Source organism: Bactrocera dorsalis, chromosome 5 (genome assembly GCF_023373825.1).
Source record: "Bactrocera dorsalis isolate Fly_Bdor chromosome 5, ASM2337382v1, whole genome shotgun sequence".
NCBI lineage: Eukaryota > Metazoa > Arthropoda > Insecta > Diptera > Tephritidae > Bactrocera > Bactrocera dorsalis.
In genome coordinates, this window is record NC_064307.1 from 8,219,426 (window position 1) to 8,245,816 (window position 26,391).

The 26,391-nt window shown below is 36.7% G+C and overlaps 2 protein-coding genes across 11 annotated transcripts in view; both read right to left on the reverse strand.

Annotated features, from left to right (window-relative positions):
- Positions 1-1,823: 1,823 nt before the first annotated feature.
- On the reverse strand, positions 1,824-3,976 carry LOC105231466 (insulin-like growth factor-binding protein complex acid labile subunit). 2 transcript variants are annotated; one of them, XM_049458682.1, is made up of 3 exons: positions 3,535-3,976; positions 3,002-3,435; positions 1,824-2,927 (listed from the first exon to the last, which is right to left on the reverse strand). In XM_049458682.1, the coding sequence occupies exons 1-3, from the start codon at positions 3,758-3,760 to the stop codon at positions 1,938-1,940; spliced, it is 1,650 nt and encodes a 549-aa protein (XP_049314639.1). In that variant the 5' UTR covers positions 3,761-3,976; the 3' UTR covers positions 1,824-1,937. The 2 variants fall into 2 exon arrangements, with proteins under 2 accessions (XP_049314639.1, XP_019847743.2); XM_019992184.3 differs by having other exon boundaries at positions 3,002-3,432; positions 3,535-3,954.
- Positions 3,977-5,424: 1,448 nt separating this feature from the next.
- The window catches only part of LOC105231310 (uncharacterized), a 78,523-nt gene continuing 57,556 nt past the window's right edge, over positions 5,425-26,391 (reverse strand). For 3 of the 9 annotated variants that reach the window (XM_049458672.1, XM_049458677.1, XM_049458681.1), the window contains 6 exons: positions 18,079-18,490; positions 16,566-16,586; positions 15,784-15,951; positions 13,897-14,028; positions 12,821-12,858; positions 5,425-9,016 (listed from right to left, as the gene is read on the reverse strand). In XM_049458672.1, the coding sequence (XP_049314629.1) occupies positions 8,122-9,016; positions 12,821-12,858; positions 13,897-14,028; positions 15,784-15,951; positions 16,566-16,586; positions 18,079-18,490 (1,666 nt within the window). In that variant the 3' untranslated portion in view covers positions 5,425-8,121. The other 6 variants (XM_049458679.1, XM_049458673.1, XM_049458680.1 and 3 more) reach the window with 6 other exon arrangements.

A 26,391-nucleotide genomic window follows, 5' to 3' on the forward strand; every position in this document is an offset into this window, starting at 1 on the left:
CCCACACACACTCATGAGAGAAAGTCGAAACTTCAAAGTATTTCCATTGTTCGAAAACATGGGCAAAGCATTTCAATTCGATTTAATTGTCGCTCTCAGCTTTTGTGGCCTGTAAAACATTGTAGTCTCGCGCGCAATTTCTCTGTGTCTTACATTGAGACTAGAAGTTTCCGAACATGGAAATCTGAATGGAATTCATTGCAGTCTTCACTTCTTGCATGACGCATTCGGAAGGTAATGTACTGGTATACCAATTGTTTCGAAGAAGTCAATGCCGTGATATGTAAGTACTGTTATGTGGCAATTGTTTAGTGAGTAGAAGTTCTTCGGCAGCATATTCAATGGTTTTAATTTAGTTGTCGACTACCAAAAGGAATTAGAAGTGCATAGCAAAAATGTCACTAAAGGCAATAAAAAGCCGCTAAGCGAAAGGTAGAACTGAATCGAAGGCATTGTAATTTTAATGAAATTTTGTTGAAGACAAATACCAATGACAGTGAAATTTTAAAGAATTTTAAATGATGATTGAAACCCCCATTTCAGTTTTGATTGCATGGCTTGTACCAGACAACATCAATAAATATTACAAATCCTTTGTGTTTGTAGGTTTTGATATATATATATATATATATATACATATATATATCATCGTGAAATTGGATGAAATCGAAAGATAACTCCCCATATAACCTACTCACTACCTGAGACATTAAATTTTACGAACTGAGATGGTATGAGAGAGCTTTGTATGAGCTGGTGTGAAAATTGGGCGATGGGCAAGTCACCGAACACTTTTTGGTGAAATCACATATCTGGAAACAGGCACAACTGTTTTCGACTAAATTTAGTACGTAGAAATTCTAATTTCTATTCCTATATCAAAGAGCGAAAATAGGTGAAATCAGGATACAACCACGCCTACTTCTTATATAACACAATTTAAAATCCCGTTTGATTTTTTCACTTCAAATCAAGAAATAATTACTATAACGCGACTCCGGAATCTAAAGTAGACTTTCGGCCGTAAATCTCGGTAAGTAATAACATATACAAACTGAAATTCGGAGAGAATCTTTTCCTGACAATACTAATTCAAAAATGGGTTAAATCGGATCAATTCTTCCCTGAGGCCCCTAATACTAATATAGAGATTTTCGAACTTCCGGGTGACGATGTAGCCCCATACAACTATTGTCATAATTTTTGAACATCCGGCTGTGAATTACCTTAATGAAACCTAGTAAACATTTTTTTTAGTACGTGGGGTGATAATACATAGTTAATAAATAAAATCGGGTCCATACTACCCCAACTTCCATATACATTTTCGCTTTTAGCCCTTTTCCCGTTTCCTTCATTGCGTGATGTATTTCCTTTTTACAGGAAACTAAGCAACGACAAACTGAAATAATTTTTCTTTTGTGTCACTTTGTTCTTAAATTTTTTCTAGGCTTGGCCTAGACACCACTAAAGTTATTACACATAGATGTCGCCCAACAGTAAAAGTAACGAACCTTGATAATTGACAAACTGAGTGTGTAGTTGACATATAGATGGCGCTGGTGGCTTTTTAAATTACTATTGTGCGAACTTAAAACCTGCACTGTTTGTTCTCTGTTTAGGACAGATTAAGTACTTTTGGTATATGAACAAATTTAGTAGTTTTCGTCTCTAAAGATTTACGTTTTTTCCTTTTTCAAATAAATCTGGAAGTTAACATTTTTTTCTATCATTTTTTATCTCTAACGAGCAAAAGCTGTAAGTTTAACCGCAAAAGTCGAATAGAAATTAACGGAAGTTTAGCAGCAAAAGTCGGATGGTAATTAACGGTTAGATCATTCAGTTTATCGAGGTGTGATAACACAATAGACAGCTTATATATTTTTTTTTAATAAAAAGCTTTTTATCAACTCTTATGTATATCGTAACCTAAGTATTCATTCAATAAAATTCTCCTGTAATTCAGCGAAGCCTTCCTCTTTCACCTGGGCCAAATTCCTAACGCATACGTCTTTACTCGTCACAACACACAGAGATCTCTCGCCCTGATAAAAGGGGCTTTGAGGTCTAAAATAGTCCACTTGTTTCGAATTCAACCAGTCCAGGACCTCGTCAAGACAGCTACACTGCCATGGATTGCCTTCCAACGAAAACTTCCGCATATTGGGAAATGCTACGTCTGCCATATTCGGTAGAAATGACAGCTTGTTATTATCCAACAATAGTTCTGACAGCTCGCTAAGTGCATGCATCACCTCCAAAGTTATTTCTTCAAACAAATTATTACCCAAATGGAGTTTCCGCAAGCTTCGCATCGGTTCAAACATACGCCTGTCGAGAATGTTTAGTTCATTGTAGCCCAACGAAAGGTATTCCATGGAGGGCAAGGCAACAAACGCTTGCGGATGTAGATGCTTCAAGTTGTTGGCTTTTATCAAAAGCTTTCGGAAGCGCGGTAAGACCGTTGTACCAAAAACGTTGCCTTGAAGTTCTTGTACATGGTTAGCAGATAGGTCCAGTGTGTCGAGAGCAGTGAGATTTGCAAAAGTGTTGGCATGGAATATGCCGATATCGTTGTCGTAAATATACAGTTTACGTAGCTGCGTCAGTCCGACGAAAAGACCGGACGGTGGAGATTCCAACTGATTGGCACTGAGGTTCAGAATTTGTAATTGGCGTAGAGGTGTAAAGAGCTCAGACGCCAAACTACTCAAATCATTCGAACTGAGGTCCAGGTATTGTAGTGGTATACGCTCCATGCCACGAAATGTTTCTGCGGAAAGCTTACGCAATGAATTACCAGAAAGTTTGAGTACGGTAAGGGCGCTCAGCGCCTGAAACGCGCCATCGGCGATGCTGTGTATAGAGTTGAAGCTCAGGCTGAGATATCGCAGTTGCGGCAAGCCAACAAATTCATACCCAGATATCTAAAAAAAAAACGGGAATTAAAAGAAGTTCACTAGTTTTAGGACTTAGTCTTTTATCATTTGATGTAACATACCTTTTTGATGTCATTATGCTTGAGTTTTAGCTTTCTCAGATTATTACAGGTACCGACGGAGGCGTTCGTCAGCGCATTGTTCTCCAAATTAAGTTCCTCCAAGTGCACCAATACCGCTAATGCATCTGCTGTCACCAACTTTATATTATTATGTGAAAAATTCGCCACCCTCAATTGTGTTAAATGCTGAAAATTCACCGCTCTTAAGCTCTGCAGGTCATTCCCGCTCACATCCAGCAACTCCAGTTTTGATGCAACTGGAAAATATCGCGGCTTCAATCCGTCCAGTTGTGCGTTTGTGAGGTTTAAACGCTCTAAAGCAGTGAACGAGCTGAAGCTACCGTCCTCGAGGTTTAAAGCACCAGCCTGCGATAAGTCCAAATCAGTAATCTGCGCCCACTTTGTTTCTGTCTGCTGCTCGCCCGATTGCGCTGCTGGTGATAAAGCAATTCTTCTTCACATGTTCTCACATACACACACATACTCGTACAAATATCTACAAACGACTGACATGCATGCGAGTACAAACTTACGTGTAAAGTCGAGGTAATCTTCCTTGCGATTGCTCACAACTATGCCACGCCAAGTAGGCATTAACTCTTGCTCTATCTCGCTCAGCGTCTGCACACCTTGACATCTGTAAATCCCGAAATTGTTCGAGCCGCTTAATGGTTTGCATTTCTGTGCAGCGGACAACTGCAAGCGTTGGCCAAATGTTATGAATAAAATCAGAATAAATGCAAGTTCTCGGTGATTCATGGTTTGGAGCCGGTCGAAGCGTCTTCCTTCAGCCACAGTTGTTTACTGTCTGAATTTCGCATTGTTTGAGTAATGTTTAGTTAAGTGAAGCAGAGAGTGCAGCACATTGCAATTTCTTGGAATTCATTTATGATCACAGCAGTGCACTCAACTCGCTCTTTGTGCAATAGACTCTCATTGAGTTTGAATAAGATTTTAATAGAGATTATATTCGCGTTTACTGTGAAAAATAAACGCGAGAAACTAACAGGTATTGCTTTAATACAATATGTGATTGGTGTGTGAAGTAAATTGTTTGGGAGTTATAGGTTTCTATACTTTTCATTGGTAATTAGTGTTAGCCCGAACCTTCAGGAAACTTAGACCGTGAACTTAATCTGAAAATACCCCAAAACACTCCATACATTTCTACACGTAAATCGATCAGTGCGTTTGTGATCAACATACATTGTGAAAAAAGAGCACCCGGAAATTGTAAATAAAGCGCAAAATATTTAATTGTTTATCAATATCTATTTTGTCACCTTCAAAGTAATCCTCTCCAAATGTAAAACACTAATGCCAACGATGTTTCCTATCTTCAAAACACTTTTTGGCAAGGCCTTCAAGGCCTCCTTCCGCGAATTTTGTTATATTTCTTCGATCAACTGAAAACAGGTTCCATGGAGCGACAATTTCAGTTTGGGAAACAAGAAAAATCACCAGGAGCCAAATCTGGCGAATACGATGGTTGGTTGATGGACTTCATGGCGTTTTTGGCTTGAAATTCGATCACAGTTTTGGATCAATGCGATGGAGAATTATTGTTGTGCAAAATCCATGAATTGTTCTTCTACAATTCCGACCGTTTTCGACGGATGTCCTCACAAAAACGCCTCAATACGACCAAATAGAACTTTTTTATGATCGTATGTCCCTCCAGAACATATTCATGATGCACCAAACCATGATCATCGAAAAAAAATCAGTGAGCATCACTTTGATTTTTGAGCGGCTTTGGCGTGGTTTTTTTGGTTTCGGTTTATTTCTCTCCATTCCAATGATTGTTGATTTGTTTGCATGTCAAACTCATAAGCCCATGTCTTATCGGCAGACAGTTATAATGCTCTCCATGAATGTGGGATCGGATTTCGCACAATCAACCATGTCCGAAGAGATCTGCTCATGGTACATTTTTAGAAAAAACAAACTCAGCTTTATAGGGACGAGTTGAGCAAGAACGCGTTTCATACCCGAAATACACTAATTTTGTTTCAATATGAGATTATGATAACCAAAATATAACCAATATATTACCAATATATTACCAATATATAACCAATATATTAGCAGTATATAACCATTTTGTAACCAAAACGCAAATTTTTTTTTCAATATTAGTGGTTTCATTATATCGTTTTTTCCTTCGCCTGTAAACTTATGAAAATTGATGTTACGTTATTTTGCATTTTAGGTGCCGATATGTTTATCCTATACGTTCCAAAACTATCGAACAGCCTTAGCGAAACCCGGAGAGTAGTTTCTTGTTCCGGGCTCTCGATTTTGCCACCCAAAAATGTTTATATATATTATATGGGTTTACCATGGTTGAATTATGCCAACATTGATTTCATCCAACTAACTCCTTACCATAGAGATAATATTTATAAGAAAAACTCAGCCTCTAAATGTCTGTACATGCATTTAAGTTTTTATTTGAGTCTCATGTAATTTACGCTTTTTTTCTGCGAAGATTCGAAACTTATCCTCGCTTCTTAATAACAATCAATCAATGAAGCGTGATTGCAACATGTAAAATTAAGATTTGTGGTAACCCTTTTTTAGTTTCTCCAGGTCAAAACATAAGTGATCAATAATCTATGCAATTTTGGTGTAATTTGGGTTAATTAATTATGTATTTTCCACTTGATTCACAAATATGGACTTATTCATAACAAAATTAAGCTAAATCAGATTGAGCTATTAATACTAAATTATGTGGGGGATGTGTGGCGTCTATATGCTTCATGATCATAGTTACATACATATGTATATAAGTAAGTATTTTAGAGATAAGCGATGCCTGCCACACGCTTACCGGACGATTATGATAATTATTTAACGCTAAATGCTAATGCCTAGTATGAGTAAATATGTTTGTATGTTTGTCATTTATTGTTCGCTCAAAGAAATTGCATAGAAATATATATAGTATGTGTGTATGCATGTGTAATTAGCGGCTGCATTTCATCAAATTCATACTTCAATGCAGCTGTCAATGTTTATTATAAGTTAGCACACACATGCGTTCTTTATAATATATATGTAAGTATGTGTGTATACATGTGCTAAAGTTTTCCACAATCTGTTTGCATTAAGTATATTATATTCATGTTGTTATTTGTTTGCATTTATGTACTCGTATGTGTGTGTGTGTCGAGCTTAAATAAGCACTAAATTAATACTTTTCAGTTTAGTTCTGCTCTTGGCTTACACTTTCTCTCAATATACATACATATATGTAAGTATATGCAATAACATCCGCATCGTATGCTTTGCCTGATTAATTACTCAATACATGTATATATGTATATGTATGTATATAATAATAATAATATTAGTGAGTATAGCAAGTTTACGGAAGGTGTTTCTTAATTAAACTATGTAAATTCAAAAGTGTGTATATATGTATGTACATATGTGTGGTCATTAGTATAAATGTATCAGTGTGCGTTGTAAGTATCATATATTTTGATTATTACAAAAATATTAATTTTGATGAACTTTTGAAGCGTCATTCTATAAAGTGAAATCAAGCGAAATGTTATCTTAGCGGAGCTTTATCAATGAAGCTGTTTTGGAGCGTTACGAATGTCTGAAATGGCGTGCCAAAACGGGCATGGCTTTCAGTGTTTGGCATGTCCTAGTTTCATTGTTTTAGGAGTTTCCTTTGGAGCTGATCACACATTTCCTTTCTTTAAAGGGTTACATACAGTTAGAATTTTCAAAATTCGATTTTTTTATTCCATTTTCTTAATCTATATATCTTTCAGAATACACACAGAAACCACCATTTTGCCAAAAAAATTTGTTTTGCTTATTCCTTCGTTTTACTTTACTGGATGTTACATTACTTTAACGAAATCTGTTTGTTTCTTTAATTTCAGAAAATCCAGTTCAGAGAGTTCAGAGATAAAGTGGTCACCGCAAAACCTATTTTTTGAGAGAAGCTCCTGAAGATTAGCTGTAGTTCCTTTCTAAATAAATATTTTTACTAATATTAAATCTTAAAATATAGTTAAAAGGTACCGTAATATGTTTATAAACTTTTGGATCAATAAATTTAAAAGTTTTCTCTGAAAAAAATTCTGAAAAAATCGCTATTTTCGGCCTTCAACTATATATAACCCCTTAAGCATTCTCCGAGAACCCAGAGTCCTGGACGTTGTAACGCTTCTAATGAACTTTTCACGTAAATTGCAACTGTATTCGTTTATAACTCCATAATAATATCAATATAATAATAATAATTGTAATAAAAAGCCTAATAACAATAATCATAATAGTAATAATAATAATAATAATAATAATAATAATAATAATAATAATAATAATAATAATAATAATAATAATAATAATAATAATAATAATAATAATAATAATAATAATAATAATAATAATAATAATAATAATAATAATAATAATAATAATAATAATAATAATAATAATGATAATAGTACTAATAATACGTAATAATAACAATAATATGATAATAATAGTAATAATATTATTATAAGATTTTATAATGAATAACCGATATATTGGGTACCGTCAATTTCTGAAGGGACAGAGGAATGTGTGTCAGCAGTTTTTGCTTTGTCGCCCAGTACGAACTAAGCCGATCGAGAAATAGTATATAAGTAATAGCCTCATTAAACCCTCCTGCTGGGGACACGCTTTCTCAGGGGTGAAGAATTGGGTAACTGGGTCCGTTGCGTTCATTATGATGTCTCTTTAGAAGTATTTAGAACAATTTGTGAAGTTAACCACTATTGCCATTAATGCTTGTTACGGAAAATCTACTACACATTTAACTACTACATATGTATTATACATACATAATTTGCACATTTATTGCATAGTATAGTTATGTAACATAATTTCCTCACGCACTGCATTAAATTTTTCGCGAAGCTTAAGATAACTTGACCGTCAAAACATGCACACATAAGTAGATTATACTAATAACTGTACGCTAAAAGATCGCCTCTATATAATTCACTCACTTTCCAAAATTTGTATCTTAATATCAATTTTAGTATATATAAGTATGTTTGTATGTATATATCAATATCAGACATTACGAACTAACTACTTTGCGCTCAGACTATAGTAACTGTTGGATTGAAATTGCCATTGCTGCCGTTTGTTGTGTGATAGATTTGCTGTTGTTGTTGTAGCTGTTGTACACGTGTTTGTTGCTGTTGTCCCGGCTGTGTTAGCGGCTGTTGCATATGCGGCTTAATCTGCATCTGATGGTGATGGTTCGTCTGTTGGCTTGCTTCCTGCTGCAGCCCATTCCTCGAGACCTCGCTCCGGCCATTCGCCAGGCTGCTCGTGCCGTTTGTGTAACCATTACTGCCGTTCGCACAATTCGCTCCATTACTGTTGCCATTACACACGCTGCCACTGCCACCATTACCACCACATCGGCTGCTGTTACTTCCACTTTTACGATTGCCATCGCCCGCTTCGCGCTTTGTCTTGCCCTCTTTGTCGCTATGGTTGCCGGCTGCTGTGTGACCGTAGCTGTCAGAAGTCTTCCCATTGCCAACGGCATTCCATTGCCACTGCTTGAGCGGCTCTCCGATCAGTGTGATTTTCACGGGTTTGTAGGTGGTTGCGGCTGGTGGCGCGTGTTTTGTGCCGGCCGCAGCCGCTGTCTGTGCGAGCGGGGGTGTTGTGGGTGGTGCAGGCGCTGTGGGTTTTTCCCACGCGATCGAGGCGCGTCGCGGGGCCAATGCCGACTGTTGATTGTAATTGCTCAGAGTGGTGGATATGATGGTGTGACGGCGTATTTGCTGTGCTGCTGCTTCTGTGGCGGCCGCTGGCAGGTTATTGTTACTGCCGTTGCAGCAGTTGTGCTGTTGTTGGTAGGTGCATAAATTGTTGTTATTGTTGTTGTTGCTGTTGTTGGCGCCATTGCAAGTGCTATTGTTTTCACAGGTGGCGACCGGGTGATAACGTGTGGTGTAACTGGTGTACTCGGGCTTACTTCTGCGCGAGCGTGAGGAAAGAGAGAGAAGCACAGAAAATTATTTCAGGTTTGCAACATAATTATCCAGTGTTTGTCTAGACAATCAGTACTATGTAGTTATTAAGAATGTGGTGAACAAAGAGACATTTATTTAGATAATGGGTTAGTGTATGTGTGTGTGTTTATATATGTTTTTGTAGATTTTTAATCGCATGCTTTATTCTCTTCGTCAATATCAGTACAATTGAATGCTTGTATTTACTCACATATATGTATATAAATATATGTATGTGCATTCATAATCTTTTTTAAGAGAGTTAAGTTTAATTTTTTGATTCGTATTGAAAAAAGGGTCTCAGAGCGGGAGTTGATCTCGCTAAACAAGCATTCGATTGCCGTCAACGACTGCGCAGTGCAACAGTTAGGCCGAACTGCTTCGAATTTTGTGTGCTTCAGTTCATCAGAGGTGCTACAAAGTTAAGGAGACCTCGCACATGTGAAGCACCTTGCAAGCCCTTGCAAGCTCTGGCTGTTGCACTGCACTTTCGGGTATTTGTGGTTAATTTTTGTTCACAGAAAGGCATTACCTCACAAGTCTGTTTAATTGCCGCATGCAATTAAAAAGTTTCAGCAGTTTTAGTATATATCATTTGTCTGTCTGTTTATTATTTTAGTTACATAAGAGCTGTGCACCTTTTTTAAGAATATTCCAGTGCACTTTAGGAATAATGGAGACTAACATGTCTTTAGTGAATAAAAATATATAACATTGTTCTATGTTTAAAATAATAATATTTTCCTAAGTTATTTTCTATTTTTGCAATTAGAATTCTTTTTGTACATTTTATAAAAATTAAATTTATTTTTGCTTTAATTGTCTACTACAAGTATACCGTTAATTAGTTCATAGACATATGAACCTCAGTAAGATCTATGTAACATTTATTTATATTAGTTAGTTAATTCATACCTCGATTGGTCTTTCAAAGCATACATTTTTAGTAACTAAGTGAAATAAATCTTCGGTGCTGCAGAAACCGGGTCTCCTACAACCCGGCTTTTTAAGGGGTTACATGGGTTTACGGGTTTCAAAAAAATAAAATTTTTTTATTGTCTTACTTGTATTAAGTTCTACAAGATCTCTAGAATATAGCCCCACGTTTTCAAGTTGAGCTATATATGTTCTAAAGTCATCTAAGGGGTTTTACATGGGTTTACTGGTTTCAAAAAATATATTTTTTTAAGTCTTATTAAATTCTATAACACCTTTAGAATATTGCCTTGAATTTTCATGTTGATCTGAGTAATCGTTTCGGAGATACAGCCTTGAAAACTTGTGCACTTGTATTTCACTCTTATTGTCACTCAAATCTTTAAACGCGTTTTTCTCAAAACTATGTTTTTGAAGTCGGTTGGCAAGATTTTTTGAAGACTATTAACTATTTAACCAATCTTCATAAAATTTTACACAGGTTTTTGAGACGAAGGATTTTTTTCGATTAAAACTAATTGAAAAAAAAATTTCCGAAATTTTTACTGAGATTTCCTTTTTTTGTAAAAATGTCATCCAAGTATTCAATTTTCAGTTTGTTTTTGTTTTCGTCCAAGTTTTAAGGTAAGAATTTAACTAAAAGACGTATTTTTTCACTTTTCACTTTAGATGGTACTATAAGGAGCTAACCTGCCAACGCGGATGCAACCTTTTTCCGAGAGGTCACCGGAAATGGTGTCGCAATGACCGAGCTTAAAATGTTTTTTTCAAAAATGTCAGAATTTCTTTGTAATAGTGTATCTTTGTAACAATAAATAGTTCTAATAAAATATTTAATTTTTATTATCAGAAAAAATTGTTGAAAAGGGCTATTTTCTACCCGAGGAAACCCATGTAACCACTTAAATATTTAAAAAAATAATTATTACTTTACTTTTCGTTATACTAAAAAGTGGTACTAATAATGCAAGAATATAGTTTACGTTGTAGTTTCTTTAACCTAATTTTTTGTCGGGTAAGATGTCGTATGTGGACAGGTTCACAACGGAATTCTTAAATCCGAGCGCCAGACCGTAACTCAGCCCAATTAACCAAGGTTCAGTACTACACTTAAGTTAATAATTTGTTGATTCCGACACAAATGCTGATAACTCATGCTTACTTATATTAAGTATAGACACACTGTAAGTCAAGAACGCTTCCTCGTATAATTGATTATTGTACCTCTACTTGACTTAAGCATTCCCACCTTTCATGAATAGTAACAGAAATGTCCGTATTGTGGATTCCTATTTATTTTGATTATAAGCTAGACGTCGAGTGCTGATTTTCAAGTTATACTACTGTTTCTTATTTAGACTATTCAACTTTATTGTACAGTGTTTTAAACTTATGTAAGTACATAACAACAATTTGCATTAACTTCATAGACAAGAGGAACAGTTGTCAATACATGAGTAGGTTAAATGTAGTATACAGATAATGTTAATGGCACATAGAACCATGACAGCCATGATAAGATCACAAAACAGTACCTGTTCTTCACCATAGCGATGTCTACAAATTGTTCACCAGTGGCCACGATTCATCGATCGGTGGGCATTTGTGATTTATGTGAGAGTGTTTTATATGTGAGTGTGTGTGTGTTATTAAAATTATTTAATTTTATTAATTTTTTATTAAAATACAATATACAAAACCCATTCAAAAAGGCAGCATGAAAGAGAAAATCGAAAGGTTAGATTCGTATATAAGTAGTGCTATGCTTAAGCTAGAAAATCTATTTAGCAAATCAGTAAATAAGTTGTGTAAGCGCTGAGGGCGTAACTGATCCCTAAGAGTAATTAATTTATGTGTGTGTGTAATGCAACGAGTTTTAGTAGAAGTTAATTAATTTTCGCTAACTGCAACGCCACACAAAAGAAAACACTTGTTGTATGCAAATTCACGTGTGTTGCGATTTGGTTAGTGTTGTTGCAACTGAATTTGCTGTCCCCCTAATTTCACGTGATTTCGCAAAACAATTTGCCTACGGCAGTATACGTTGCAGATGGTGAAAGAAGCAAAAGAGGTTCGATGCAAGCGAAGCAACGGCGCTGCGAACACGAAAATCGAGCCAATTGGCCGCGTCTTGGCTACGTGCAACTAGGCCGCGGTAATAGTGATGCATGTAGTTGCAGCAGTTAGTGCTGTTGCTGTTGTAGCATGTCAAAATATTGCACGAAAGCTGTCTACAATTTGCCAGCAAAAAGCGCCAACTATGCAAATCGGTGCAACAGCGCGTGAAGCGCACCAACGTGCCGCATGCAGATGCAGCAAGCCGTTGTAAGGTGCCATCGCTGCGACTAAGGCACGACGGACTGCTGCCAACGGGAGTGACGTCGCCACCACCGCCATCGCACTCGTCTCTTCGGCCACTTGGCGCAGCGAAGCCGTTTAGGCAGCCGATTACAATGCCACCGAAGTTGTCTTTGAAATGTTGCAATTTGCGGTGAATTATAATGAAGAAGCGCTGTGTGGCTGTCGGGATGGATGTGATTAGTATCTGGCAGGGGGCGAAATATTTTCTGGGTATGTTCGTTTTGAGATAGTTGAAAAAATGTAAAGTCTTTTCTGTGCAACCGCAAGTGGGTTGCAGTTGGCTGTCGTGGTGCGTGGTAACGCTGTGGGGCGAAAATCGAAGTAAAAAGAAAGAGGAATTAAAATTTGGTTGTCAGTGGGCTCTGATAAAACTCATTTTTTCTGCACTTCAAATTTATATTGAAACTATTAGGTCAGCCAACTGGCTAAATTACTTAGTGTCTATGATTCTAAATTATTTCCAAGATCTTACCTTGACAGTCCATCTAGGCCATATGAAAGTGGTCGTGTCTGTGGGATATAAACGGAGAGCATTGTTAGTAAAATAATTTTTAACAAAAAGTTTTCGATATTATTGTTTAAATTTCATTTCATTGCTTTATAAAAGGTGATCCATGTCGAGGTTTCCTACTTTTTTCAAGAAAAAAACACAGAAACTTCAAAATTATTGAAGAATATTTGTTATCATTCCAAAGAACATTCTCTGGCATTCATTTTTTAAAGATTATCTCTTTAAATGTTGGCCGCCATTACGTCTCAGATGGTTCATCCGTTGAGTCCTATTTTCGATGACTCGTTCGAGCATTTCGTCTGGTAACTGGCGAATGACTAGCGTAATGTTTTGATCCAAAGCCTGAATCGAAGCCGGATTGTCCGTATAAACTTTAAATTTATATAACTCCACAGAAAAAAGTCTAGCGGTGTGATATCAATCGATCTTGGTGGCCAATCGGCCGGCCCAAAACATGAAATCATCTACTCACTGAAGTGTTCTCTCAATAAATTCATTAGTTAATACGATATGTGGGATGTGGTGCCGTTTTGTTGAAGCCGAATGCCGTCGAGATCTCGAGCACAAGCTGTATTTTGTACGCTTACAATAAAAGATCCCCACGTAAAATGCGAAAATTCTTTCCATACGTCAGTCCAAGTTGCTGCGAACGGCGCCGAATCGACTCTCCACAGCCTTCGTGTTCATTCCCGGCTACGGTTGTTATATTTTCTTTGCTACGTTCTGGACGTGGTATAGTCTAAGTTTTTCGATAATGAGATGCCAAACAATACTGAACAAAAACAACATGACAGCTTGACACAACTCACGGATGATCTGTCAAAGAAAGGATATTGAAAAATGTATCTCTACTTGGATCACCCGTTATATTGTAGAGTCCAATCATTTCGTATGTATGCCGACGAAACCGTCCCCCCAAAAATTGACACTTAATGGTAACAGAGTAGATTTGAATGAACCTAAGCCAGAGTCATATGCTCCCCATATTATGTTATTCTGTGAGAAATACTTGTAAGTTGAGATTTGAAATAACTCACCCTTTCTGTTTGCGTTGCTATATTCATCAACTCTTTTGTGTGGTTCTTTTGTATTGGTGGCTTTTTTGATTCCAGATTCTCTATTTGATTTTTCTGCAAACGAATGGTTCGTTCGCGATCTTCAACTTCTCCCTATCGTCGTTTGTTTGTTTTTGTAGTAGATTTATTTTAGCCGGTCGTGGTTGTGCAGCGTTATGAAAATGCAATACCAAAATATTTTAGAACTTTAGTTAAGCAGTGGACGCGACTACGGAACTAATATACAGTCAAACACAATAGTATACGTAACAAAATCGGAAAGAAAGGAAAGCAAAAGCTATACGAAATCTGTCACTTGCGTGACATTTATGTACATGTGTTGTATGTGTGTGTGTGTGTATTTATGAAAAGGGGAATTTAACTGTTTCTTTTGTATTCAATTTTACTAGGCAGATGGGTGCAATGGATTGTAGTCAGCGACGGTCGTGGAAATCTTATGCTTTTTTGTAAGCTTTAATGCAGAAATTTTGAAAATATTGCGGGGAGATATTATATAAATTACAGTCTATTCCAATTGCCGTTTTTTTTATAAAATTTCTTCAGTCTAATTCGTTTTATATATTTTCGCATATTTTCATGCCATTTTTAGTGAAATAGTTTTAAGATATTTGAGTTTCAAGTGTTGTTCCTTGTTTATACAACATTTCCAATGTCTGGGCACATATGTAGCCTGCAGTGAAGATAACTACTTAGTTGAAAACCTCTAAGGCAACTCTCTAAATTTCTATTCACCCTCAGATTTTCCAATAGTTAGAAAAATTAAATAAATCGTTACTAAAGAATTTTACAGTTGGGTCCAAAAATATATTATTTATATAGTATTTAAATATATTTCTCATTATTTTGAGGTTCACTGCAGGGTATTCCTGATCTTTACTGCCAATAAACTATTAATATCCCAAAAATCTCAGTTCGTACACTCTGCGCCACTTGTATGGTACAACCTATGTTTGGTTTTGACAAGTGTATAAGTCTGGATTTGCATCATTCTCGAGGAAAAGAAATTTAAACATTTATTTTTTTATCTCTACAAAGAGGGAAAGCAGAAAGCAGTGTCAACACTCAAGTCCTCGCTTAGAATATTCAAGAAGAGATCTTAATTTATTTGTTTTAAACCAAAGTATAAAAGAAGTCAGATTCAAGCTTTATGTATATTTAGCACAAAATAGTTTGCTCACGTGCTATTCAAGTGGCGCGCAGTGTACCCACTGTAAGAATGTTCGTATGTAGACCACGGCGGGGCTTGATGGGTGCGTATTGTTACATACTGTATACTGGTGTACATTTATTTACATGCTGTATATTATGTAATCGAAAGGAGTTACAACTATAGATAATTATATAAAAGGTGTGATTCAAAATAGAGATGTTTGTATGCAAATATGAAATCCAAAATGTTACAAATAAAGAGAATTTAGAGTTTAAAGAACTGAACAATATTTATTTGAAATTTGTCGAAAAGTCAACTGGTCGCAAGTGAGTAAGTATAAATTACCTTAGTTTTAATGTAATTATTGCGGTTAAGGTATTGGAAAATCTTTATATGGGCTATGCGAGAGCGCGGGAATTTTCTCAAGACCTAAAGAACTCAATTGGAAGCTGATAGTGTTTTAAAGAATTTCTATATATATTTTTTTATTTTTTTTTATTTTAAATTCAAAATTTTTAATTTTCAGTTTTGCATTGCCATATAAAGTAGAAAGGAAGTACGCATTTTAGGTATTGCCGTCTCTCAAGAGAAATCTTTACAGACGTTTGAGAAGAACTTAAATTTAAAGTATAGTTTATTCTTATTTGGCAGGACAAATGAAAAGATAACAACGCAAACTTATAAAAACGTGCAAATACCTGAAGGTAAACCACCTGTCTTCGTAGATCGGCTAACTCCACCATCGGATCATCCGTGGTCGAGGAGGTCAGGCTGGCCAGGTCCATGTCATCCAGCAGTTTGCTGTCCAAGCCGCAGGCGGCGAAGAGTTGCCCATTGTCGTTATCGAATGGGTTGAGAGTCTCCGTCTGCGAAAAGTTTAGTTGTTGAGTTATTATTGTTTAGTTAGTATTGTTGTATAAGCATAAATATTATAAATATTTGTGTAAATTAGAAGCGATTAGTGCTGCGTAGTATGCATATGTAGCATGTCGTTTAGCCGGAACTGTGCTCTAGTAACCAAAGTACAAGAGTTTGAAGTCGTCAACCTTTTGTGAGATTTTATAAACTCTTTTCTGCTCTCCCGTTTGCTGCTTTATAATGAACAGCTGAGACCTATGCACTCACAGACAGACTTCTAATGATTTCGCAAAATTTTGGTTGGAAATTAAAGCACATTGCGGTGCAAATAAAAGCAAAATCAAAGTGATTTTTTTTAATGAGAAGAAAATCTGATTCGAAATGTCTTCGCCCTCGTCTAAGATTATATAAATAAACCCTAATGCAAAAAAAAATTAAAGTATTTTTATTCACTTGAATATTGTTTTAATAAATGCCTTATATTATAGCTGTCTAATAAACCGTTATTTACTTTTTATAACGATACATTATAAAGTATTCAAAATTATGCCGATATTCAGCTGATCTATGTATATGCCCAACACCTCTAGCAGCTAGGAAAAAATCTATGGCGTGAACATACCCTCATCAAATATTCTTCGTCCTGTTGACACATTGGTATTAAGTTTGTATTTGTATGTACATTTGTACGTATGTGGAGTTTTAAAGTAAAATGCGGTGCGAAATTAAATGAAAATCAGGATCATGGTAAAACCAAATATGTTTACATGCAAATAGAAAAGACAAAACAAATATTAATGACAATAAAGTGAGTAGTGATTTATATACAAAACAACTAAATATATACACTGAGCGAAATAGCTGTATGGAACAAATGGTTTTTTTTATTCTTAAATTATCAATATAAAATATTTTTGAACTTCAAATAATTTTAAGAATTTAATTCAGTTTTTTATTTTAGAAATTTTAACTCTTTCAAGACCGTAGAAGGAATAGATATATGGGACAAAATTTAATTGACTTCAGTGCCAAGGAAACAACTTTTAATAACTTGTCAGCTTTCCACTTTTTATGAGTATGAGTGACTTAGGGACATTGAATTTTTGTTCATACTTCTTGAATTGCTTTTTGGAACTGCAATTGAATGTCTTATTGTCGTCCACCTTTGTAAATTTGCTTGCTAAGAATGCTCCAGAGGTTCTCCATTGGATTAAGGTCTGGACTAACCGTAGGCTACTACAGCACATCAATATTTTCAACGCGAAAAACTCCTTTTGTCTCCATTGTCTTCTTGAAAAGTCCAACCCTCACAGTGAAGTTCTTGGACGAAATTTAAGAAAACATCATCCAATGTTTCTACGTAATTTTTATGAGAATATGAGAAATAAAATAGATTGGTATCTTGCCACGGTAGCTAAAAGCAGACCATATCACAAGAGAGTCTCCGTGAAAATTTTGCGAGTGGCGCACTTGTCGCGTTTCACGAACATCCAATACTTCTGACAACCCGATGGTTCCACCGAAATTGAACTTTTTCATCGCTAAAATTATGGATTGCCGTTCATCATTCCAGAACTTATGATTATCTGCAAATTTCGAGTCGATACGTTTTATTACCTATTTTTAATAGCCGGTGATCCAAGTAGACATACTTTCTTTAATAGTCCGTTTTGACAGATCTCGTATGAGTTGTGTCAAGCTGTCATGTTATTTTTGTTTGTAACATTTAGCAAAAGTTCACTTCGTCTAACCGATCTAATCGTCTTTTCTCTCTTTTAAAGACGAAATATTTATCTTAGGTTTAGTTAGATTGGGTTGTCCCTTATAACTCTCAGAAACCCACTCTTTAATCAAAGCTTCAATGTAATAGGACTTTAAGCAAGAAGCAAAATAATTTTAGACTACGGCTAGTTCGACTGTAGATTCTTGCGTATTATAACGAAACTGAAGAAAATATTATGCCGCTATTTCACATAAAAAATTAAGAAGTTGGTTCGTCCCATATGGCTATTTCGCTTAGTGTACCTTAATATATACATATGTTAAACTTATGTACACAATAAATACTATTTTACGTGAGCATTATAGTATTTGTCCAATGTCGGACCTCTGTCTCGAAGTGCTCTCATACTTACGTCCTGTAGAATGCGTCGAAGTCGTAGCAACTGCTTTTTGAACTGCAACACATCCTGGATCATCGCATTTCGGAAAGATTTATCATACAGCATTAGATCGTCCGAAGAACTGTGCGAGTCGCGATGCAGTTGTGAGTAGTGATGCTGAAATGGTTTCTGATGATGGTAATGGCTGCTCGGCGGCAGCGACGCATTCGTTGATGATGTGGAAGCGTTTGAGGCGCGCGAAGCGGCTGCGCTGCGTCGTAGACTGTGCGCTGATTTGGAGCTGTCAGAGTCGCCGCCGCCACCGCAGACTGAACTTCCAGTCGCCGCATTTGTGGTCACACCGCTGGCAAGGGAGGAGGGATACTGTTGCTGCTGCAAGCGCGAACGATTTAGAAGACGAGTGGCGCGAGCGGGCAAATGAGCACTGAAAAGAGAGTGAGAAGGGACACATAAGTACTTTCAATATTATAACACACGACAGAACTTAAAACAACAAATAATGGATTGAATCACCAGAGCTTAAATCTAAACCTATGTATACAACACTCCAAATTCCAATTGTTCAGCGAAGATTTGTAGATTCTACTAAAATATTATCATAATCTTATGTTTACTGGGATATGGAAAGCTCAAAAACCAACTTAAAGTGATTGCGCTGCGCACCTCAGATATGTGGCATTCGCATGCGGTGCGCTAGTTGACAGCACCGTTGCGGCGGCACAGTGGCACCAACAGTTGCACACGCCGCTCAATGTGGACGTTGACTTTGTTGCTGTTGTCGTCATCGTTTTAGGTGCTGCAACAGCAACAGTTGGCGTTCGCCTTGAACTCCTGTGCTTATGTGTGGCATGTGGCAGGTGTGATTTATGTATGCCATGCAACATTTGCGAAGTCGGCGAAGGGGTGTGTTGCGTGCTCTGCTGTGGCGATTGCACTGGCTGCATATTGCCACATGTGACTGATTTAATATTTATGGGTGACGATGTGCGGTGTATGCTCGGCCTCGCTGCTGTCAGGAATATATTCTGTGATGTCTTCAAATCGGTACGAACGCGACGTGCACCAATTGGCGACTGCGGCAGGGTGTTTTGTTGTTGCTGTTGCTGTTGCTTTTGCTCTGGGGTTGAGGACATTTTCGTTTCGATTCGCAACAACCACAGCAATGACTCAACCTTAAGTGTTGCAACAGCATTTGCGTTAAACAAGGCACTGATATTAGCGAGCGATGAAGAGTAGAATCCGCTTAATCAAGTTCGCTTTATAAATCTGTTGAATATTTGTCGATTTCCAATAGTTTTACTAGCGGCGTGGCAAAGCTATCTCCACTACGAAGCAAAAATGTCAGACTAACGTTTTGTGTGCATAATTCTTCTCTCTTTTTAGTTTTGTTATTTACGTAGTATGACACAATCCGCACATGCGCACTGCCACAATGTCCCTGTAGGAAATAGCTGGCATCTTAACTACATGCGATGCACAACTGATTAAAGAAGAATGTGTAAACTAGATTCGAAAGCTAAATGAAAGTGAGCCTTTTTAAAATTAAAATCCCCTTAACTACTGAATTTATGAAAGAGACTGAGTTTGTAAAGTCATTGTGGTCCATCGACTGGTACATAATTATTATTTTCCAACAAGGGCAGTGGGGTATACTTATGTACGTATGTATATAGCACTGAGTCTTGTATTGTGTGTGCAGGATTTTCTTCTGCTGGCTTTAATAAACTCGTAAATGAATCATTTCGATGGCATTGCATGCGTTGCATATTTAAATCAATCCTTAGAAGTATAAAAATAAAACGTAGTTATTACTTCAATAATTAAAAAACACGTTTTCTTTATTGATTGGCCTTCGTGTATAAACTGTAAGCTCTTTACTACACATGCTTTTAATATTTCTAAAGGCAGAGTCCAACCAATCATATAAAGGGCCTGAAATGATTCAAACTTTCATATAAGGAAATTAATATAAAATTGAACCAGCTTGAGGTTCTGAGTTATTGATAAAAAGATTAAACCGTAAAAATAACTTATTTTCAATAACGGGTGAGGCAAGTAGAGATACTTCTTTCAATAGTCTTTTTTGACAGATCACGCGTGAGTTGTGTGAAGCTCTATTCTTTTGGTTTAGTATTGTTTGGCATTTCATGATGGAAAGACTTACGTCTGAAAAATGTTTATAAATCGTTAAACTAAAATTCTTGCTCTGTAAAGAATATGTTTCGCTCCCTTGGCTCAACTTATGGACAATATAATCAGCCTACTGAGCGTACTATTCCAAACACCATCATCTATCTTGAGATCAAGCATTCTTGGATAATATTCGACCGAATAGAACACGTCCAGCAAGCAGTGGAGAAAATACAGCACATGCAGCTCTGCTGAGAGTGTACACGAAGACAGTGAAGAGTCGATTCGTTATGAAACGATTTGGCCCAGCTTGTTCAAGAACTGAGCCGCGGGACCTCCTCAAGCAACATTGCTTCGCACTATGGGCCCTCGAAAAGTTCCAAGAAGATCCAACGTTTTCGAGCCAAATTTCGTTTAGCGATTAGTCCCATTTCTGCCACAATAGGTATGAAAACAGGGAAAATTGCTGCATTTGGGATGAAGAGCAACCTAAAGAGAATCAAGAACTGTCATTTTATACAGAAAAACTAACAGTCTGGAGTGGTTTGTGAGTTGATGGAATCATCGGTCCATATTTCTTCAAAAATGACACCACTAAGAACGTAATCGTCAATGGCGACCGTTATTGCGCCATGATAACCGACTATTTGATGTCCGAAATTGAAGCTCGTGATCTCGCCGGCATTTGTGTTCAATAAGACGGCGCCACTTTCCACACACCGCATCAGTAAAAGGATTTATTGAGAGAACACTTCGGTGAGTAGATAATTTAACGTTTTGGGCCGGTCGTTTGGGCACCCAATCGTGTGATATGACACCGACAGACTTTTCCCTGTAGGGATATGTAAAGTCTAAAGTCTATGCGAATTCAGGTTTTGGATCAAAACATTACGCTTGTCATTCGCCAGTTATTAAACGAAATGCTCAAACGAGTCATAAAAAATTGGCTCAAGGGATGGTCCATCTGAGACGTAGCCGCGGTCAAGATTTGAAAGAGATAATCTTCAGAAAATAAATGCCAAAAATGTTCTTACGAATGATAATAAACATTACCAAATAAATTTGAAGTTTCTTTCCTTTTTATTCTTTAAAAAAGTAGGGAACTTCGAAATAGATCGACCTATAGTAAGGAATATGTATACAATTTTCCTTTTAACATATTAACCGCCAGATTTCTTCGTTTGGGTAGTGAAAGCAAAGTACTTTCTATATGGTTAAACGCTCCATTTATATTTACACATAGTCATATATATACATATATTAATATATAAGTATATATATATGTATGCCTGTTCTTAGCAGTTATGATAATCACCAAAACTAAAGTCTTTCTTCTTCAGTTCTCACCAACGACTCGGTCTACTGATTTTCGTGCCCAGTGACTCTTTTATAACACAGAAATAAACGAAATACTTAAATCACCGAAGCTTTAACAAAAAGGTTTAAAAATAACATGTCTAACTCTCATCGTTAAGAAAGTAAAGAAGGTAATTGAGGCAAACAAAAGAAAATTAGTCGACTTCGGTTGAATGTTAACTGTTTAATGAAATAAGTGAGGGAAGAAATATCGAAGAAATATTTGCAGCGAATATAATAAATTTGGCTAGCCACAAGCTTTTGAGACAGACAGATAAAAGCATTATGCAGCGAATGTAGAAGGTAAGATTTCCCTAAAACGATAAAATATGTTTATTTTCTAAAATTACAGATTGTGGCTGAACTTCCGACAATTATACTTATGGATTATATATTTTGTGGACATCAGCTGGAACAGTTTGAAATGAAAATCTATTTAGGTATGCCTATTTAAAAATCGAAAGCAACTAATATTTATGATATTTATAAAACTCTTGCTTTTCTGCGGCTTCATTTCAAATCAACCAACAAGTCAATGAGCCACATGTTGCACGCGATTCGATTACTTTCACTCACCGGTCTGCATTTTGTTACAAACAATTAAGCAAATACGCGCATGCGTGCCGAAGCTAACACCTTTCAGCTGCTGACAACAGTAATCACAACAGCGCCGATACATTAACATACATACACGCGCTCTCAAGCCGTTCTTTCAACGCCAATGATGCAAAACAAGGTCTTCGACGCCGGGCGCGCGACCTGCCGCTGAAAACACTAATCCGTCCAACCGTGTCGTTGACACGCGACGAAACGCTTGAACAAACAGCGAAACACCAGTGGCCACAATGTTGCTGTCAGCCTAAGCGCGGCGTCAGAGTCGTCACCAGCAGGTACCGTCATTGTCACAGCTGCTGCCGTCAGTAACGCGTCATCTCATCGTCGCCTTGGTCAAGGTGTCAATGGCAATTAGGCACATTAATCTCTTATAATGCCTGCCGCATCCCCACTCACGAGCAGCTGTTTGAGGTCTATTATGAGTATTCTTTGAACGGAATCTTAGCTTTCCAGTAGACATTGATTTTGGGATGCTTTGCTGGGGTTTAAATACTTTTTTTTATCCATAAAATCCTATTTGTGACTTTTAATGGCTCAGAACGCTGACAAAACGAAATAAGTACAAATAAGACATTGTCTACTTTGACAGAGGTTTAGAAAGACCATTGAGCATTATTGAAGAGAAAAGTTTTGGTCTTGTCGCGAACATACCACCATAAGCCATATGCGTTTTTTAAACAACTGTTTTTGATTTTTTTTATTTTTAAAATATTTCAAAACTTCAAATAAAAAATTATCTCTAAATTTAAAAAATGTATAAACAAAGATTACAGCAGAGTGCCGGAAACTGTCTGTGATTCGTAATTTACTCGCAAAGAGCTCATTACTAGCATTTTTTATGGTCATTTGTCAACAAACCGCAATGGCTCCGCTCTACATACATACAAACATCCATATTATGGCATCGACTAAGTAAGATTGGCAAACATAAAATGCAAGAAACCCCAGGAAAGCTGTTTGATGTGGCGCTATTTCGTAATTGCATTTGATACATTTGTCGAAATGTCAGATGACGGCTTGCATCATGCTGCAAGCCGAAGGGGCACGTAATTGGTTTGTTGCTGGCCAGCCGAGCAACATTAAGGCGGCGAGTTAGCCGGTAGACAGCATTCCTGCCATAACGGCTGTCAAAAGCCCACGAATCAAGTCTTGCCACTGCGGACAATAAAAGTCATAAAATAATGCTGCGATTGTGAGAGTATGTGGCACAAATCATGTTTAAAGCCGCATAGCTAACTTGTTTGTGGCTTAGAGCAATCATAGCGCAAATTAATCGAACACAATGCGACACTTTGGCGTTTTGAGGAAAATGCAAGCGAGTTAGCCAGTCGTCAAAGCAAGCTAGTAAGCACTTCCAGTCTCACCGAATTCTATACGAGTATTAAATTTTAGAGCTGAATTTCCGTAGTCATTAGATGTACGAAGAACAAACAGGGATGGGCTCTCTATATAACGCATATACTATAGAATTAATTGACAATATAGTTAGTATGCTTTCAAATTATTATTAGTTATTCTAAACTGTAGACCAAGCCCCCGAAAATTTCTTTTTTGTTCTATGTCATCACTTCAGCAAAGAAGTGACGAGCTATCTCATGAAAGACCTGACTGTTCGAGCTCCACTTAAGTTGATGAAAAACAAAAAGCTTACATATGCTTCATGAAATTTTCAGCAGGAAGTCGTTTGGTCAGCCCTAATAGTTGATGCGCAGCGCTTGCGGTTGGTCAATGACCAACTAACTGCGGTACATTAATTAGATTCTCATAGACGAAAAGACGAGCAACAAACAATCAGACGCAAAAGATAATATCTGTGTACACAAGAAAAATTAAATTTCACAGCACCAAACCTTCCCTTCCCTCGTACACTCATAAATACATACGATCAGCTCAGCACAAGAAAATGAATCAAAGAAAGGGAACTAGAGGAATAATGAGAATTTATAATTTCGCAACATCATTACAAGCAAGACACAACGGAAGGGGAAATAGCATATGTAAATAGCTGAGTACACATGTACGCCATGTTATTGTTTCCTCACCACATGCGAATGCATACGACCTGGGTCGAAGTCGACGAGCAAAACCTTTGATACATGCGTAATTGGTGCGAAAGCAACATAATTGAGTTTCTCAAGTGCCTCGTTCTTCACCTTGAGAATAACAGCTTCTCGATCGCGAAAGCAAATTATAAAAATCTCATTTAGTGGGACTTGTTGACGAGCATTCTTAAATGGGATTTATCTTCGAATGACGAGTGTTCAAACAACTGTTAAAAATATTCGTAGACCGCCCTACTCCGCCTTATTCAGGTTGAGGTTAGACCTTAGTTACAATCTCAAATTCATTAGTTTTCTATAGAGACATATCGCCACCTAAAAGGCAAAACAACGCAACATCACTTTTTATAACTTTACAGGAGAAGGAAAACGTTATAATGAAAACCACTCATATCGAAACAAAATTTGAGTTTTGGTTATAAAATGGATATATTTTGGTTATCATATAGTCACTACTACTTAAAACATAATTTGAGTTTTGGTTATAAAATGGTTACATAGTATTATATACATTATATAGTATCATACACTTATATTGAAGCAAAATTTGAGTTTCGGTTATAAAATGGTTATATGTTGGTTATAATTAATTTAAGTTTCTGTTATAAAGTGGTTATATATTGGTTATTTATCAGTTAGCGATTTTCGATTTTTTTTATGATACGTTGTTTTGCATTTTATGTAACGATATACCGTTTAATAAAATTTTAGCATCAATGAATGATATTAAGTAAAAGGAATTAGTGTAGTTTTTAATTTTCCGTTTTCTTACCAATTATTTGAGCTGCCGATTTCCAAGAGCATAGAGCCCTCACAATCTCTCATTTTGCTTCCCGCTCTTTGTATATAGAAATGTTTATATACTAATCAATTTTAGTACATATGTATGTGCATACGTATGTATATAAATATAACGGTTTTGGTGTATATAAGGCACTGCAATCACGATCGGGTCAGGAACGTTTACAAAACTAATATTTTGTGCTTAATCACTTTTGTTGTAATTGTTGGAAAGTTCAATTTATTTCACACTGTAATTTTAGATTTGTTTAACATTTTTATATTTTTTTATTTTTAAATGCATCGAAGGTTGGTGTTTGTGCAGAAATTGCTTGTTGTTTTCCCCCGAATAAGTTCCGCTCTTAATTACGGTTAGTCAATCGTGCCGCCAAAGTGTTTGAAGTCATTTGTGCATACGAGTATATTAACTGTGAATGCATTAAGGTAATATTCATATTCATATTAAAGTTATGTAGGAGTATTTCTGTGTTGTTTTGTTGGCTTTCCGGTAATTTGAGATCTGCGCAGCTTTAGTAAGGCGACTAAAGTAATGGAAAGTGGTAGTTGAGATATACACACGCATATGTAGGTATATAACACTAGCGTATAATCGCTTATGTAAAGTCGAACTGATAGGCGCTGCCCTCACATTGCATTACAATGTGGCAAGCGTCAGCAGGCAGCATCCACAGCCACAAGTTACACCACAACCTTAACACACACGCGAATATGCAGCCAAGTTGAAGCTCTCTAATTTCTTCATCAACGCAAATCGAAACCAGACCTAAACTACTACTAGGGGAAATTGCAACAATCGAGACCTTTTATAGTTCAAATTGTAATTTGTTTAAAAAATCTATGCAAAGCTGCCGGCGACTTTAATTAGTGCGCCATTTCCTCTTTCTCACAGCATTTCGAACTTTTCCGGGACACCGAAGCTTGCTTTCATTATCAGTTGTGTATTACTTTGCGGGTAAACGCTTTCTTAACGACCACCACTACTTCAATTATAAGGTAGATGACAAAGCTGAGAGTTACATGAATGCGTTTATCTGTCTTATCTTTCAAACTAGAATTGAAAGAGACTGGCCTAGCGGTAAACAAAAATTACCAAAGCTTCTACAAGCGCATATTTGAGTGCGCGTTAGAAATTACAGCCAGAAGCTAGCCCGTCATCTCCCGACAACAATGATGCCAACAGTAATATGTTTATTGCTTTCAAATTACTTTTAACTTTTAACTGTTGTAAGCATATTATTACCCGCGCATGAAGTCATCGCCGATGATATAATTAACGACGGAAAACCATAAATTGCTCATTGTCATGGTTGAGCCCACCGGTGTGGATGCTGACTGTTGGTGCGTTCTTAATGTCCGCAACGTT

Excerpts from the sequence above, each read along its gene's own strand:
- LOC105231466 (XM_049458682.1), bottom strand. The coding sequence starts at position 3,760 with ATGAATCACCGAGAACTTGCATTTATTCTGATTTTATTCATAACATTT. Across the intron at positions 3,436-3,534 it reads AGATTACCTCGACTTTACAC|CAGCGCAATCGGGCGAGCAG; the intron begins GTAAGTTTGTAC and ends CTTTATCACCAG. Across the intron at positions 2,928-3,001 it reads AGCATAATGACATCAAAAAG|ATATCTGGGTATGAATTTGT; the intron begins GTATGTTACATC and ends TTTTTTTTTTAG.